We start from the raw sequence: 14,019 nt of genomic DNA, 5'->3' as shown, positions 1-14,019 counted from the left end.
TCTCTGGCCATCCCCCTGTCCAAACTCATCAAATGACATTTTCCTCCCCTTCCCCCTCCTCCAGACACCCCCCCTTTACACCTCCCCCCCCCCGCAGCCCCCCCTCCCCCGCAGGTGGTTTAATGGCGTGACTTAAGCCGACGCTGCCCTCTTGTGGCCAGCTCGGAGTCGTCACCCGTAACAGTTCGAGATTTAGCACCAAGCCTTCCATCCCAACGACTCGTATTCCGAAATGGGATAGCTTTGCTTTAACCGCCCGGTGGGCTTTCAGCAGGTCAACGTAGACCCTGCTGGCTTTGGGAGGCTTCTCAACTTCAGGAGACCCAGAACAGGGATTAATTAATTAATTAATTCAGCAGTCGGGTTAAGCTTGCTAAAGCCAACCTCGTCCCTCAGCCTTTGAATGCGGAGGCTTGGCAACCCTCCCGTTTCAACACTGTAAACAGCCAATAATTCTATTTTTGCCCCCCTTTACAACAAACACATCCCAGAGGTTACAAGACAAGCCTCCCCACTGAGAGTTAAGACCCGTTAAGCCCTGTTTATTTTCTGGCTGGTCCGCTTGTTCCCGACGCTTCCTGCCCAGTTAAGAAGCAGGAATTAAAAGCAGCTAATAAGATCCACAGCGTGGCACTCCCTTCCCTCCCTCCCTCTCCCTGTCTCTCCCCCTTTCCCCCTCCCACTTTTGCAAAAATGACAGGACAGGGGAACTTTGGGGGAAAAGCATGCAAAAAAAAAAAAGGGGTTGCCTGAACAAGGCCGACAATGGGAACACAAGACAGCCCTCCACCTTAAAAGCGCCCCCCCCCCAAACTCCCCATTATACCCTTCCTCACTGCGCCTTCCATCCCCCGGGAAGGAGTCCAAGGCCCATGGTTCACAAGAGCGGCTTTCCACGCTCTGCCCTAGGAGAATCCTTAAGCGGCCCCGGTTTCCTTGTTTGTTCAGTCCTGGCAGCTGGGGAAAAAATTCTCCCAGAAAAAGCTCACGTTTTGCCAGCCATCGGGCTACTTTCTCTGTTCCGCACCGAGAGTCCTCAGATCCGGATGGTGTTGATCCGGAGTGGCTGCACGTTCTTCCCGTTGGCGTGGCTCTGTCCGGGGCTGAAATAAGAGCAGAGTTTCCCGGGAAACTTCTCCCGGAAGGTGTAAAGCCACGACATATCGTCGGCGTTGTAGAAAATGAGCAACCCCTTGGCGTAGTCCAGGAAGACCCCCACCTTCTCCAGCTTGCTCTTGACGTTCAGCCGGGTCCAAGGCTCGGTGCAGGCGCTGTACTGGTTCCCGTCGTGCATGACGATGCAGTAGAAGCCGCGGCTGGGCTGGATCTGGATGTTGCCCTTGCGGGTGACGGCCTCGTGGGCCAGCCCGATCATCCACTGGGTCTTCTCCGAGACCACCACCTCCCAGTAGTGGACGCCGCTGCTGAAGGCCTCCGAGCCCAGCACCGACACCTCCACGTCGAAGCGCTTGGGCGAGTCCTGCAGCGGCTGCGGGTGCAAATTCCCGTAGGAGACAAGGGTGCAGTCGTCGGAGAGGATCAGGCGCTGGTGAGCGGTGGCCGGGTCCAGGGTCAGCATGGCAGGCACTAGGGGGAGGGAAGAGAGAAGCCGGAGTGAGGTCGCCTGGACGGGGAAGAGGATCTCCAGGGGAGGATGGTAGCTCAGTGCTCTGGATAGGGGGGTCACCACAGAGAAGGCAACGCCAAAAAGGATAAGCGTGGGGTTAAATTGCCATCTGGAGGTTTGAAGGCCGGGGTGGGTTTCCCTACCATCCCTACACCACCGATGGTGGCACACTGGCCAGAGTGCAGGACTGCAGGCTGCTTCTGCTGAACTGCCAGCAGTTTGGCAGTTCGATCCTAAACCGGCTGAAGGTCGACTCAGCCTTCCATCCTTCCGAGGTCGGTAAAATGAGGACCCAGATTGATGGTGGGGCAAGAGGCTGACTCTTTAAACCCGCTCAGAGAGGGTTGCAAAAGCACTGTGAAGCGGTATCTAAGTCTAAGCGCTACTGCTATTGCTGTAGCTGATCGGATGTTGCGATAAGAGCCGTGGCGCAGCGGTTAGCGTGCAGTACTGCAGGCAAACTCTGCCCACAGCCAGCAGTTCGATCCTTCCATCCTTCCGAGGTCAGTAAAATGAGGACCCAGATTATTGGGGGGCAAATATGCCAACTCTGTAAACCGCTTAGAGGGGGCTGCAAAGCACTGTGAAGTGGTATATAAGCTTTAGAAGGAAGGAAGGAAGGAAGGAAGGAAGGAAGGAAGGAAGGAAGGAAGGAAGGAAGGAAGGAAGGAAGGAAGGGACAATGAGAAGGAAGGGAAATAAGGAACAGGAAGGAAGGAAGCTGTGGTGGCGCAGTGGTTAGAAGGCAGCATTGCAGGCTGACTCTGCCCACTGCCGGGAGTTCGATCCTGACCGGCTCAAGGTCAAGTCAGCCTTCCGAGGTGGGTAAAATGAGGAGCCAGATTGTTGGGAGGCAAATATGCTGACTTTGCAAAACCGCTCAGAGAGGGCTGCAAAGCACCGCGAAGCGGTATGTATGTCTACTGCCATCTACCTGAGCTGACTCACCTGGCTGGATGTCCTGGAAGAGGGATTTCCAGATGGTGTACTGCAGAGGCCCCATGTACTTCGAGGTGGGAAAGTCTTCGTAGGTGAGGTTAGTTTCGTGGATCTTCCCCTTCAGCCTTGGGGTGGTGGGGGTGGGAAAGGAGACTGAGGTTAGCCACTGCGGCGCCCCTGGCCCCGCCCCCTGGCCCCGCCCCACCCCCCAGCTCCACCCACCTCTCCGAGAGCGAGGCGATGCCCGCCAGGAAGCAGTGCTTGTCGGTTTCCGCCAGCCGTTCCTGAATGATCTGGCTGCCCTCTTGCACTTTGCGCAGCTGCTGGCTGTAGCGTTGGATCTTCTGCTCGATGTCGGTCAGCGTCCGGGCCGTGTCGGCCTCCAGCTCCTCCAGCATGGCCTTCTGGCGTTCGCGGAGCAGCCTGTGCAACCGCTCAAAGGCCTCGCCGATGGTGGCCCGCAGGCTCTTGGCCGAGGACTGGAAGACACAGGCAGGCAGCGGGTGAGTCCCGGCCCACCCCCAGGGGATGGGGACGGTCGGGAAAGAGCCCCCCGCCTGGCCCTTACCTTGGTCTCAGCCAGCTGGTGCTTCAGCAGAGCCAGGGCCTCCGTGTGGCCACGCTCGCTGTCCTGGAGGGTCTGCAGCTGCTCCTTCAGTTCCCTCTGGAACGAGAGATTGGCATTGGGGCGAGGGGCTCTCGGCGGCGTCTGGGCAGCCCCCAGCTTGTCCCAGGCAGGGTGGGGTGGAGAGCGGGAGCCCGAGCGGGCACCCACCATGGAGAAGCACAGAGCCCCACCTCCTGGCTGCTCCACAACAGGGGCAGAGCAGGGCCCCAGATGTTTCTTCTCTCCCCCACCCCCAGGGAAGGAGGAGTCCCCCTTGGCCAGCCTGGCACCCACCCCAAAGACATAATAGAGCCCAGCTGACCCCTGGCACCCATCCTGGGGAGTCAGGGAGCCCCCCAGGGCCTGGCATGGGGGGCAAAGCAGGGCTCCGGCTGCCCCCTCCCCAGAGAAGCAGGAGTGCCCCCTTGGCCAGCCTGGCACTCAGCCTGGAGACACAGCAGACCCCACCTGTCCCCATGCCAGCCTGGCCCCCATGCTGGGCAGTCAGGGAGTCCCTATGGTTGCCCCCTCCCCAGGGAAGCAGGAGTGCCCCTTGGCCAGCCTGGCCCCCACTCCAAAGACATAACAGACCCCAGCTGCCCCCATGCCAGCCTGGCTCCCATCCTGGGGAGTCAGGGAGCCCCCCAGGGCCTGGCACATGGGGCAAAGCAGGGCTCCGGCTGCCCCCTCCCCAGAGAAGCAGGAGTGCCCCTTGGCCAGCCTGGCCCCCACCCTCGGCCAGAGGACACTCCCAGCTACCCCCATGCCAGCCTGGTCCCCATCCTGGGGAGTCAGAGAGCCCCCCCCCAGGGCCTGGCATGGGGGGCAAAGCAGGGCCCCAAAGTGCCCCCTCCCCAGAGAAGCAGGAGTGCCCCCTTGGCCAGCCTGGCACCCACCCTGGGCCAGAGGAGACTCCCAGCTACCCCCATGCCAGCCTGGTCCCCATCCTGGGGAGTCAGGGAGCCCCCCAGGGCCTGGCATGGGGGGGCAAGGCAGGTTCCCAAGTGCCCCCTCCCCATAGAAGCAGGAGTGCCCCTTGGCCAGCCTGGCCCCAACCCTGGGCCAGAGGAGACTCCCAGCTGCCCCCATGCCAGCCTGGCCCCCCCAGGGCCTGGCACGGGGGGCAAAGCAGGGCTCCGGCTGCCCCCTCCCCAGAGAAGCAGGAGTGCCCCTTGTCCAGCCTGGCCCCCACCCCAAAGACATAACAGACTCCCAGCTGCCCCCATGCCAGCCTGGCCCCCATCCTGGGGAGTCAGGGAGCCCCCCAGGGCCTGGCACGGGGGGGCAAGGCAGGCTCCCAAGTGCCCCCCACCCAGCACACCCCCTGCTGCCCCCCCGACCCCCATCCCGGGGAGGCCGGGAGCCCCCCCCCACCTCCATGGCCTTGCAAGGGGGAGGGGCTTCCCCGGGGGGGCGTGTCCGGGGCTCTGTCAGCCCCTCCCCCACCTGCATCTCCTCGAAGGCCTCGTCCAGGCCGGTGACCTGGTGCTGCTCGTGCAAGGCGGGCCGGTCGCAGAAGAAGCAGACGACGGCGCGGTCGGTCAGGCAGAAGAGGCGGACTTTGGCGTGGGCTTTCCCGCAAGGCGAAGCCCCGGCCCGGCCGGCTCCCCTGCCGACGCCCAGCCCAGCTTCGGGAGGGCAGGAGGCGAAACGCTCGACGATGTTGGCCAGCTTGAGGCTGGGAGCCAAGGCGGGAGCCGAGAAAGCCCGGCGGCACTCGGGGCAATCCCGGGCGGGCGCCGCTTGCGCTTCCTGCCGGCTCCAGTGCTCGGAGATGCAGCGGCGGCAGAAGTAATGCTCGCAGCCGAAGCTGACCGGCTCCTGGTAGAGGCCCAGGCAGATCGGGCACAGCAGCTCGTCCTTCAAGCTGCAGCCCGGCGCCGGCACCGCCATGGCGGCTCTTTCTTCTTCTTCTTCTTTTTTTCCTCTTTCCTCCGCCCGCCGCGCGTGGCTTTCCTCTCCTGCGGGCACTCGGGCGGCCGGGGGCTGAGGGCGCCTGCGCAGTAGAGGCGGGCGGGCAGGCCCCGCCCAGAAAAGAGACGAATCGGAACCCATCCTCTCTTTCCCACCCACCCCTTCCGGCCGCTTCTCGGTAGACTTCCGGAAGCGGCGCCTGACTCTTGCGCGTCAGGGCCGCGCCGCTCTGGGCCGCGCCGCCGTCGATGGTGGCTTTGTGACGCGGCGGGAGGAGGGACGCCTGCGCGGTGAGGCGCTGCTCTGGGCCGCCATTTTGGTGAGGTTGAGGGGGGAATGGAGCCCGGCGGGGGCCGCCGCGAGAAGCTGCCGCCGCCGCCGCCGCCTCTGCCGCCGCCCGCCAAAAGCAAGGAGGGCCCGGGCTCCGGCGGCGGCGGCGGTGGTGGCAACGCCCGCCTGGAGAAGGCCAAGCAGCGCTCGGCCCAGCAGGAGCTGAAGCAGCGGCAGCGCGCCGAGGTGGGCGGCGGTCTCTGAGGGGAGCCCCGAGGCCCGCTTAAAACAAGGCTGCGGCCTACCAAACGCCCCTTCCCCGGCCTCGCTGAGCTTCCCCCGCAGGGAATGAAGCCCTGGGGAACTCCCCGCCACTGTGGCGTCTGATTTAGGGGGCTCCTGAGGAGAGATTTTTTTTGGGGGGGGGGGAAAGCCTTGGGCTGCTACTTGTCAAGCCCCCCTCCCCCGCTTTTCTCTTCAAGGGGGGGGTTTGATCCTCAGTGTCAGTGCAGGCGGTCCTCGACTTACGACCGTGCTTGAGCCCGAGATTTCCGTTGCTAAGCGAGGCGTTCGTTCAATGGATTTCGGTCTCTCTCCCCCCCCCCCCGTTTGACCACCTTCCTTGCCACATTTGTTAAGCGAATCACTGCGGTCATTAAGTGAATCGCTGCATGGTGGTTAAGTGAATCCGGCTCCCCCAGGACCAGATTGTCAGAAGGTCGCAAAACTGGATCATGTCACTCACACACACACACACACACACACGGACACACACGCGCTGACACCGGTCATAAACGTGAGCCAGTTGTCAAACGTCTGGATGCTGCAACCCTCGGGATGCTGCAACAGGGTCATTAAGTGAGCCGCATGGTGGTTAAGTGAATCCGGCTCCCCCAGGACCTCTTTGTCAGAAGGTCGCATAAATGGATCATGTCTCACACGGACACGCACGCTGACACCGGTCATAAATGTGAGCCAGTTGTCAAAACGTCTGAATTTGGATCACGTGACCCTCGGGATGCTGCAACGGTCGTAGAGTCTCAAAAACGGTCATAAGTCCCTTTTTTTCAGGGCCGGTGTAACCTTGAAAGGTCACTGAAGGAATGGTTGTAAGTCGAGGACTGCCTGTATTAGGTAATAAAGGTGGGGTAAAGGATCAAGTAGGGACGTGGTGGCTCAGTGGGTTAGGACGCTGAGCTTGTCGATCAGAAGGTCGGCAGTTTGGCGGGTCGAATCCCGAGTGCCGCGTAGCAGAGTGAGCGCCTGTTACGCGTCCCAGCTCCTGCCAACCTAGCAGTTCGAAAGCACGTCAAAATGCAAGTAGAAAAACAGGGACCGCTCCGGTGGGAAGGTAACAGCGTTCCGTGCGCCTTTGGCGTCTAGTCATGCCAGCCACATGACCATGGAGACGTCCTCGGACAAGCGCCGGCTCTTCGGCTTTGAAACGGAGATGAGCACCGGCCCCTAGAGTCGGAAACGACTAGCACGCATGTGCGGGGGAACCTTTACCTTTACCTGAAGATCAAGTAAATAATTTCGGGTAGGGCAAGGGGAAGTGGAAGACTTTTTTTTCTCTAGGCCAGGGGTAGGCAACCTTGCCTCTTTTATGACTCGTGGACTTCAACTCCCAGAATTCCCAAGCCAACATGGGGGAACTATGGCCCCTTGGACTCGTGGACTTCAACTCCCAGAATTCCCGAGCCAGCGTGGCTCAGCTTGGAAACCCCTCCCTTTTCCCTCAGCATGGCTGGCTCAGGAATTCTGGGAGTTGAAGTCCACCAGTCATAAAACAACCAAGGTTGCCTACCCCTGCTCTAAGGCCCTAAAAGGGTTGGCAAGGCAAGCCTCTGTTTTATGGGAGGAAATCCTTGTTGGTAGCTTTCCATTTGTCTGCCCCTGAGGGCTGGGATGTTTTGGGTCTAATCTAAAAATGTCAATATTGACAAAACAAACAAACAAACCACCCAAGGGTCAGTGGGACCATCCAAGTTATTATCGTTCATTGTGCAGTACAGGAAATGTTTGGTTTTGGGCAAGCCTTTCCCAAGGACCTAAGATAGGCAGACGTTGTTTGCGTTATTAGTAGTAGTAATAGTAGTAGTATTGTACTATTAAAATAGTATTTATCAGATTATTTTCCTGTAATGTTTCCGGGTGGACGAACAATTTCATGAGTTGAAGAGTTTGGGGACAATGGCTTAACCTCTGCTTTGGCCTGCAGATCTATGCCCTCAACCGGGTGATGACGGAGCTGGAACAGCAACAGTTTGATGCCTTCTGCAAGCAGATGAGGGCTTCCACTGAGTGACAGCCGGATCTTCGCTCCCCACACAAGACTTCAGTCAAGGTCTGGACACTGGACCACGGTCAGTGGTCTGTTAAACCACGGTGAGAAGTCCCCAGACCCTTTTTCCTCTGGGCTACGGCCGTGCCACTCAGCCGCTTCCAGGTCCACCAAAAGTCCAAGTCCTTGCATTGTTTGAACTGTTGTTTTTTTTAATCCTATTTATTAAATAAATGTGTTTTATATGTGTGCAAATAAATATCTGTCTGTGAGACCAAAGTGCAGTGCAGATATGGTTAGGACCGTTGCGATACTTCCAAAAGCCAGGAAAAAAAAGTTTCCCTTCCTTTTCCCTCACCCAAAACAGAGATTCGAGATATGCCGCCCTCTTCACGTGGAGGCATTGCTTGTAAGTCACTGATGGGTAAATAAATGGAGAAGAGCCCTGAGGCTCTGATTGTTTGGTGTGACGCAAAGTTGTTCAAATGATTTCTTGCTGCACAGAAATGTTCTTTTGTATATCTGAAACCTGATGACGTTCCCTCCCTCTTTGCTCAAGGTTTATAAGAAGTGGGGGGGGAACTTCCTCTCCCATCTACTGTCATCACTACAGCAGACTTTCTCTGTTCCCCCTCCCCTCCTTTCCCCCCTTTCTGTCTGCTTAGCTGACAATGTGAAATTTGTGTGGCAGTAAAGACACACAAATGACAGCCTCCTCCCTCCTGCCTACCTTTGCTTGTCACAGTTCCCAAGCTTGTCACAGTTCCCAAGCGCACGCACCGTACAAAACCAAAAACACAAGGAAATCTCTTCGTGGTTTTCCCCAGTTTAATATTTTCCCCCAAACACGAGAAGTAGAGTTTTCCAATGACCCAACGTCATCTTCCCGCTTTCTTTTCCTCTGGAGTTTTTTTTTATTTATTTAAAGAGCTCTCGGGGGGGGGGAGACCGTTTTCCAAATGTACTTCACTACCCTGATAAATATAAAAAAAAATATTAAAAGCGCTGCCTGGCACAGGCATTTGGCCCTCCTCTTTTCGCAACACAAATCTCAAATTTCTGCCACGATTCTGGCGAGAGTTGAAGTCACGTTGGAATTCTAGATCGCAGACCTGCCAGTAAGGTGTACAAAGGATTCCTTTGGCAAAGCTGGTCAACACAGATATTGGCAGTTTACACCTCCCTTTAGCTCCCGACTGGTAGCAGAGGGATGCGTGGCAGGAAGGACGCCACGCACTGGCCAGGAGGCAACTGGACTTTACTGTTTTTCTTTGAAGACATTTCGCCTCTCATCCAAGAAGCTGCCTCAACTCTGTTTTGGCGTGAATTTGATGTATCTCTCCACGGAGTTCATATATGTTTGGGTGAACACTTCCAGTTCCTGTGTTTTGGTCTTGATCCAAGGATCGTCCACATACGCGCCCACTCACATATCAGTGAGTGGGGTGGGATTCCTCTGAAGGAGTTTGGTCCAGAGCTGAAGGAGCTTCTTGGGACGAGAAGCAAAACGCCTTCAAAGAAAAAGTCCAGTTGCACCTTTGGGACAACCCTGACTTGGATGATGGAGAATGACTGGCCTGTTTGCTCGGCAACCTGCTTCCGGAAATCTTTCTTTACACAAGATCCGGACTTGATTGGGAGGCCCAGCTGGAGGGAATCATTCCCAAACTTGTCTCCAGCAGCAGTTCCTCCCCATGTCGATGGAGGTTGGCTTAGAGATTCTGGATGGCAGATTGAGGTTTTTCAGATGTCCTAGTCTGTGGAAAGGCTACTCACCCATGCGTGCATAAGCGCAACTTCCTTCAAAAGCAGTGGAGTCTTTCAACGAGCAAAGAGAGTTTTGACTATCAGTTGTGGGTGAAAGGTAGTTTAATATCATCTCAGCCATTAAGAGCCGGACTTTGCTCTCCTGCTACTAATGAGGGCCTGGATAACAAGAGGGCAGTCACGTGAGGGATAACTTCCCTCTTTCTCTTTAAGGGCCAAATTTGGCTCCGAAAGCAATGGGAGTTCCTTCTGCCTCAGTGCCAAGGTGGCAAACCCAGCTAGCTCATTTGTTGCAAAAATCAGGTTAAAGAAGGAAGGACCAGCGTCACAAGAGTGGAAAGTGGCAAGAGAAGAGCTCTGAATTCAAGTTTTCCCCTTGTCCCTGAAAGCTATCAGTGAGTAAATTATTGGCTTTAAATAAAAATCTTAAGCAAGAATTTTGCCTCTTAAAACTATATTGCACTTTATATATATATATATATATATCTGTAAAAATCCATACATATCTACACTGGCCAAAGGCTCAGCCTGTCAGCCAGCTGTTGACTTCGTTCTTCAGGCAACAGGCAGCCCAGCGAGGGGAACGCTGCCAGAAACGATGGCTAAACCTCCCAGACGTTTTCTCGCCTCAGGATGATGGAAAAACTTGAGGCAAAATGTGGATTTTTTAAAAAAAAAACAAAAAACCACTGGCTCCGTCCATCTTCCCAGTCGCCGAAGCCTTGCCTCGGGCAGGGTGCGAGTGCTGGCATCGTCCACTCAAAACGTCCACCGAAGAGGTTAGACTTTGCAACTCCACAAAGTGTTGGGGAAGAAAACGTACGACACGGACCAAATGAGGAAGTAGAGAGAGGCCATGAAGGAGGTGTGAAACAGGAGCGCCAAGATACCTGCAATGGCCAAGGGTGGAAGAATGAAAAAGAAACGATGCGAGCCAGATGGGATTCTGTATCCCTTCCTTGGCACCACCCCGTGATGTTTTGAAAGACCCGTGATATTTTGAAGACCCGTCGGCTTTCGGTTTTAGGCCGTCAGACACAACAGTCTTGTGCCTCCAGATCACAGGTGGATTCCCACTGAAGATTAGTGGATTTATGGGGTCCGAAGTCCCGTTAGCCCTGCACTCTGGAGTATCAGCACACCTTTGTTGCAATCCCCACCCATTCAGGTTTTTTCCCCCAGCGGAAACGGGAGCACTTTGTTCACTTCTGTTTACCACAAAGTCTTGCAAGGAAAGGGATCAACTAGTACTGCGAATTGCAGAGTTTTGAGATTCAGAAGGACGTGAGGCAACATCAGTAGAGACCTCGCTGTCCCCTGAATCCAGGTTTGTTTGCACATTTAAGCACGAAGGGCACTTTGCATTTTTATTTTTCCCCAAACCGAGCCGTTTTAGCTTCTCACGCCCATAGAGTCTCTGCTTTTGTTTTTATTTTAGCCAGCTCTTCCACTCTAATGAGACTGCAATGCCCAGATTTCGGAGCAATCAAACGCCCCTCTAGACCAGAGGTCCCCAACCTTTGGGGCACCAGGGACCAGTTTTTCTACGGACCGGAGAGTGCATGGTTTGGTGTGCTGCCTGCATCCCACTAACGGGGCTCTGCTTGTTTGTGCGGACCGGTTGCTGGCATGCCAGTCCATGGACTAGGGGCTGGGGACCCTTAGGCTCTTAGCAAAAGAGCTTCTGAGCTTTCAAAGACCAGCTCAAACTTTTAGAGGTGATTAGATGGGTTCAAACTATGTCTGAATCTCCAAAGTGACTGCAAATAAGCCTTTTTTTTTTTTTACACAAAGAGAGACGAGCCTAGTCTCGCGACAAGGGAACTCCTTCCCGTTTGATTTCCAGATTGGGCAGGCCAGGAAAGACTCTGGACATACCTCCTGCGAAGATGGCCTTTTTCCAAGCCTGGGACTCCAGCACCTTGTCGTGGGGGTAGAAACCCTGGTCCACCATGAGGAGGATCATCACTATGGCCACCATGCGCATGGCCACCAGGTTACCACCGGTCAGGAAGTAGGTGGCTGCTACCATGGAGGACCCATAGGGGCATGGCAACCCCCGGTACACAAAGGGCGTCCCTGCAGATGGAAGAGAAGAGAGAAGATAGGCACCAATTCGCCGAGGTGCAGACGTAGCCCTGCGTCGCCTAGCCGGGCGCACAAAAAAGACGGGCTATGTTGCGCCATCGCAACGATCCATTTGCGCTGTTGGATGGGTTAAAACATCAGCTTGGAAGTACGTTGAAAAGCGCACCAGCTCCTTTATGGAACGGCAGCACCCAGAATCTTTTTTTTTTTTGCAAAGCACGGAATCAAGACGCCACTTTTCCTGTCAAAAAACCCCCTTTCCTCTTAAACCGAGAAAGAGCCGGCAGTGACTACTTGTGGCATCAAAGGGAGGGGAAGACAACTTTTTAAAAGCCACCCCCCACCCTCTGCCCGCCCCCATCCAGGCGCAACGGCAGGCTCACCACTGGAGAAGAAGCAGAGCCGCGTGAACACCGCCAGCACGTAGACGATCACCAGCAGGCCGTCGAGGAAGCCATGGGCCTGCAGCAGGAGCCCCGTGGCCAGGCCGAAAGATGTGAAGTCAGCAAAGTCGTCCAGTTTAGCCCCTGCAGGCGAGGCAAAAAGCAACGCAGCTAGTCTCGGTCAAAGCCAGGGTCTGCCCAGGGTCACTAGCCGAGGACAGAGGTCTCGGTTTTATATTCGTTGGATGACACAAAACAAAATAATAACCTCAGCGCTCCCTCTTCTTGGGACGACCTCTCTGCAAACACTACCCAGCTTACTTGCGGTGGAGACTTCCAGAAAAGAGGACTTAAAGGGGGGGTGGGAATTAAGGCGTCCTTCCCAATCTGGCATCCTCCAGATGGGCCAATGATGATAAGATATTGTCATTTTTTTACTGTGGGCACAACGGCACGCATCGCAAATGACATCCAAGGCACTCGAGACAGTGAAATGGGACCCAGCTCCAGGCCTTCTTTGGTTTGAAAGAAGTGGCCCGTGGCTGCCTAGATAGCAGCCACGGACTTCTTGGAATGACCGAGGCCTCTGCCTGTCCTCCTGTGGCTCTGTGATGTCCTCTTTCTTGGATTCCCCCTCGGCGCCTGGTTTTCCCCTCAGCAGAAGGACCACCTTTAAGGACCACCTCCTGCGCAGCTTGGCTGTTACCAGTTGCAATGTATGGCTGTGAAAGTTGGGCCATAAGAAAGGCCGAGCACCAAAAATTGAGGCCTTTGAACTCTGGTGCTGGAGAAGACTCCTGCGAGTCCCTTGGACTGCAAGGCGATCAAACCGGTCGGTCCTAGAGGAGATCAACCCTGACCGCTCTTTAGAAGGCCAGATCCTGAAGCTAAAACTCAAATACTTTGGCCACCTAATGAGTAGGACTCACTGGAGAAGAGCCTCATGCTGGGAAAGGTGGAGGGCAAGAGAAGAAGGGGACGACAGAGAATGAGGTGGCTGGATGGAGTCACCAAAGCGGTAGTCATGAGCTTAAATGGACTCCAGAGGATGGTAGAGGACAGGAAGGCCTGGAGGAAGGTTGTCCATGGGGTCGCGATGAGTCGGACACGACATCGCAACTAACAACAACAACTGCGCGGCTTGGCTGTTTCCACATCCTACAACGTCTGGAGGTTGGGCAGATCTTGGTGATCCCAACTAAAGTGAGTTGAAGGGGAAGGCCCGCAAGGGGAATTGGGGGTGGGGACTCACCCAAGGCAGAGCAGGCGTTGAGTTGCCTCGCCACAGCTCCGTCGGCAAGGTCCAACACGAATCCAGTCAGGACTAGCCAGCAGGCGTAGTGGTACTGCCTGGAGGAGAAAAAGGCAAGATTGCTTCCCGCCCTGGTCTCCGTGGATGCTCTCCCCGTCTCCCACCCACAGGTGATGCTGCCACCCCACTCGATCTCTGGATCCAGAAAGGCCTGGGCAGTAGGAATTCTCTCTGTCTTGAACCCAACTAGATCCCGACCTTGCCTACGGAGGGAGAAGGACAGGACTGCAGCTTGGCTTAGCCAGCACAGAGGCTGGAGAAGCTGCTGTGTGAAAATACACAGCCAGGTGGTCACCCTGCCCCACAGTGGCACAAGAGTGGTGCCGAGGCCCTGGCTGGGATCTTTCCAACCCGTCCAGGGTCGATCCGTCCTTGAACGGAGAGAGCCACGGCAGAGCTCCGGGCCAACCGTCCACCTACCCGTTGAGGCTGCAGAGGACGGAGGAGAGGCCCATGAGGAGGTTGGCCATGGAGATTGAGTTGGCCGCATTCTTGCGCAGGAACTCAACGGTTTGCACGCGGCCTGCCCGCTCGCTCAAGAAAAGCTTCTTGGTGTTTTGGAAGATCCCTGGAAGACATCAGAAAGGGTGAGAAGCCTCTGAGCACGCTCCCTTCTTGGAGACATTCGGGGGTGGCGAGACCAGCTGTGTTCAGCCTGCGTGTGGGAAGCCCGTGCGCATTGGCGGAAACACGGAGGCGAGCCCAGCATTTTCCCAAGTGCCGCTTTCTGCCCCCCCCTGCACACACACGGTTCGTTCATTCTGTCCATGTGCGTTAACACCCGCGCCTGCCGCAAGGCTGCGCAGGCAGCCAGCCGTGTCCTCAGCC

The 14,019-nt window shown here is 56.2% G+C and overlaps 3 protein-coding genes across 4 annotated transcripts in view; 1 reads left to right on the top strand and 2 right to left on the bottom strand.

The window, feature by feature from the left end:
* Positions 1–109: 109 nt before the first annotated feature.
* Positions 110–5,154, bottom strand: ERMAP (erythroblast membrane associated protein (Scianna blood group)). The gene is made up of 5 exons (XM_083375897.1): positions 4,620–5,154; positions 3,135–3,230; positions 2,789–3,045; positions 2,576–2,691; positions 110–1,587 (listed from the first exon to the last, which is right to left on the bottom strand). Exons 1-5 carry the CDS (start codon positions 5,064–5,066, stop codon positions 1,037–1,039), a joined length of 1,467 nt encoding a protein of 488 aa, XP_083232023.1. The 5' UTR covers positions 5,067–5,154; the 3' UTR covers positions 110–1,036.
* Positions 5,155–5,327: 173 nt separating this feature from the next.
* Positions 5,328–14,019, top strand: part of SVBP (small vasohibin binding protein) — a 10,022-nt gene continuing 1,330 nt past the window's right edge. The window contains exons 1-2 of one of the 2 annotated variants that reach the window (XR_014494026.1): positions 5,328–5,603; positions 7,579–7,745. Coding sequence is in view for 1 of the 2 variants with exons in the window: in XM_083375904.1 (XP_083232030.1) it covers positions 5,424–5,603; positions 7,579–7,665 (267 nt within the window). In the remaining variant the exon portion in view is untranslated. Of the gene's footprint in view, positions 5,604–7,578; positions 7,914–14,019 lie in introns of those variants that run through there. The other variant, XM_083375904.1, reaches the window with a different exon arrangement.
* TMEM269 (transmembrane protein 269) overlaps positions 10,086–14,019 on the bottom strand; it is an 8,284-nt gene continuing 4,350 nt past the window's right edge. Inside the window, exons 4-8 of the mRNA XM_083375902.1 lie at positions 13,612–13,759; positions 13,132–13,229; positions 11,880–12,023; positions 11,287–11,487; positions 10,086–10,298 (exon numbers count right to left, since the gene is read on the bottom strand). Of these exons, the coding sequence (XP_083232028.1) occupies positions 10,189–10,298; positions 11,287–11,487; positions 11,880–12,023; positions 13,132–13,229; positions 13,612–13,759 (701 nt within the window). The 3' untranslated portion in view covers positions 10,086–10,188. The remainder of the gene's footprint in view (positions 10,299–11,286; positions 11,488–11,879; positions 12,024–13,131; positions 13,230–13,611; positions 13,760–14,019) is intronic.

The sequence above is a fragment of the Vipera ursinii genome, assembly GCF_947247035.1.
Source record: "Vipera ursinii genome assembly, chromosome: 17".
NCBI lineage: Eukaryota > Metazoa > Chordata > Lepidosauria > Squamata > Viperidae > Vipera > Vipera ursinii.
Note: the sequence above shows the minus strand (reverse complement) of the source record. Positions and strands in the feature narration are given on the sequence as shown.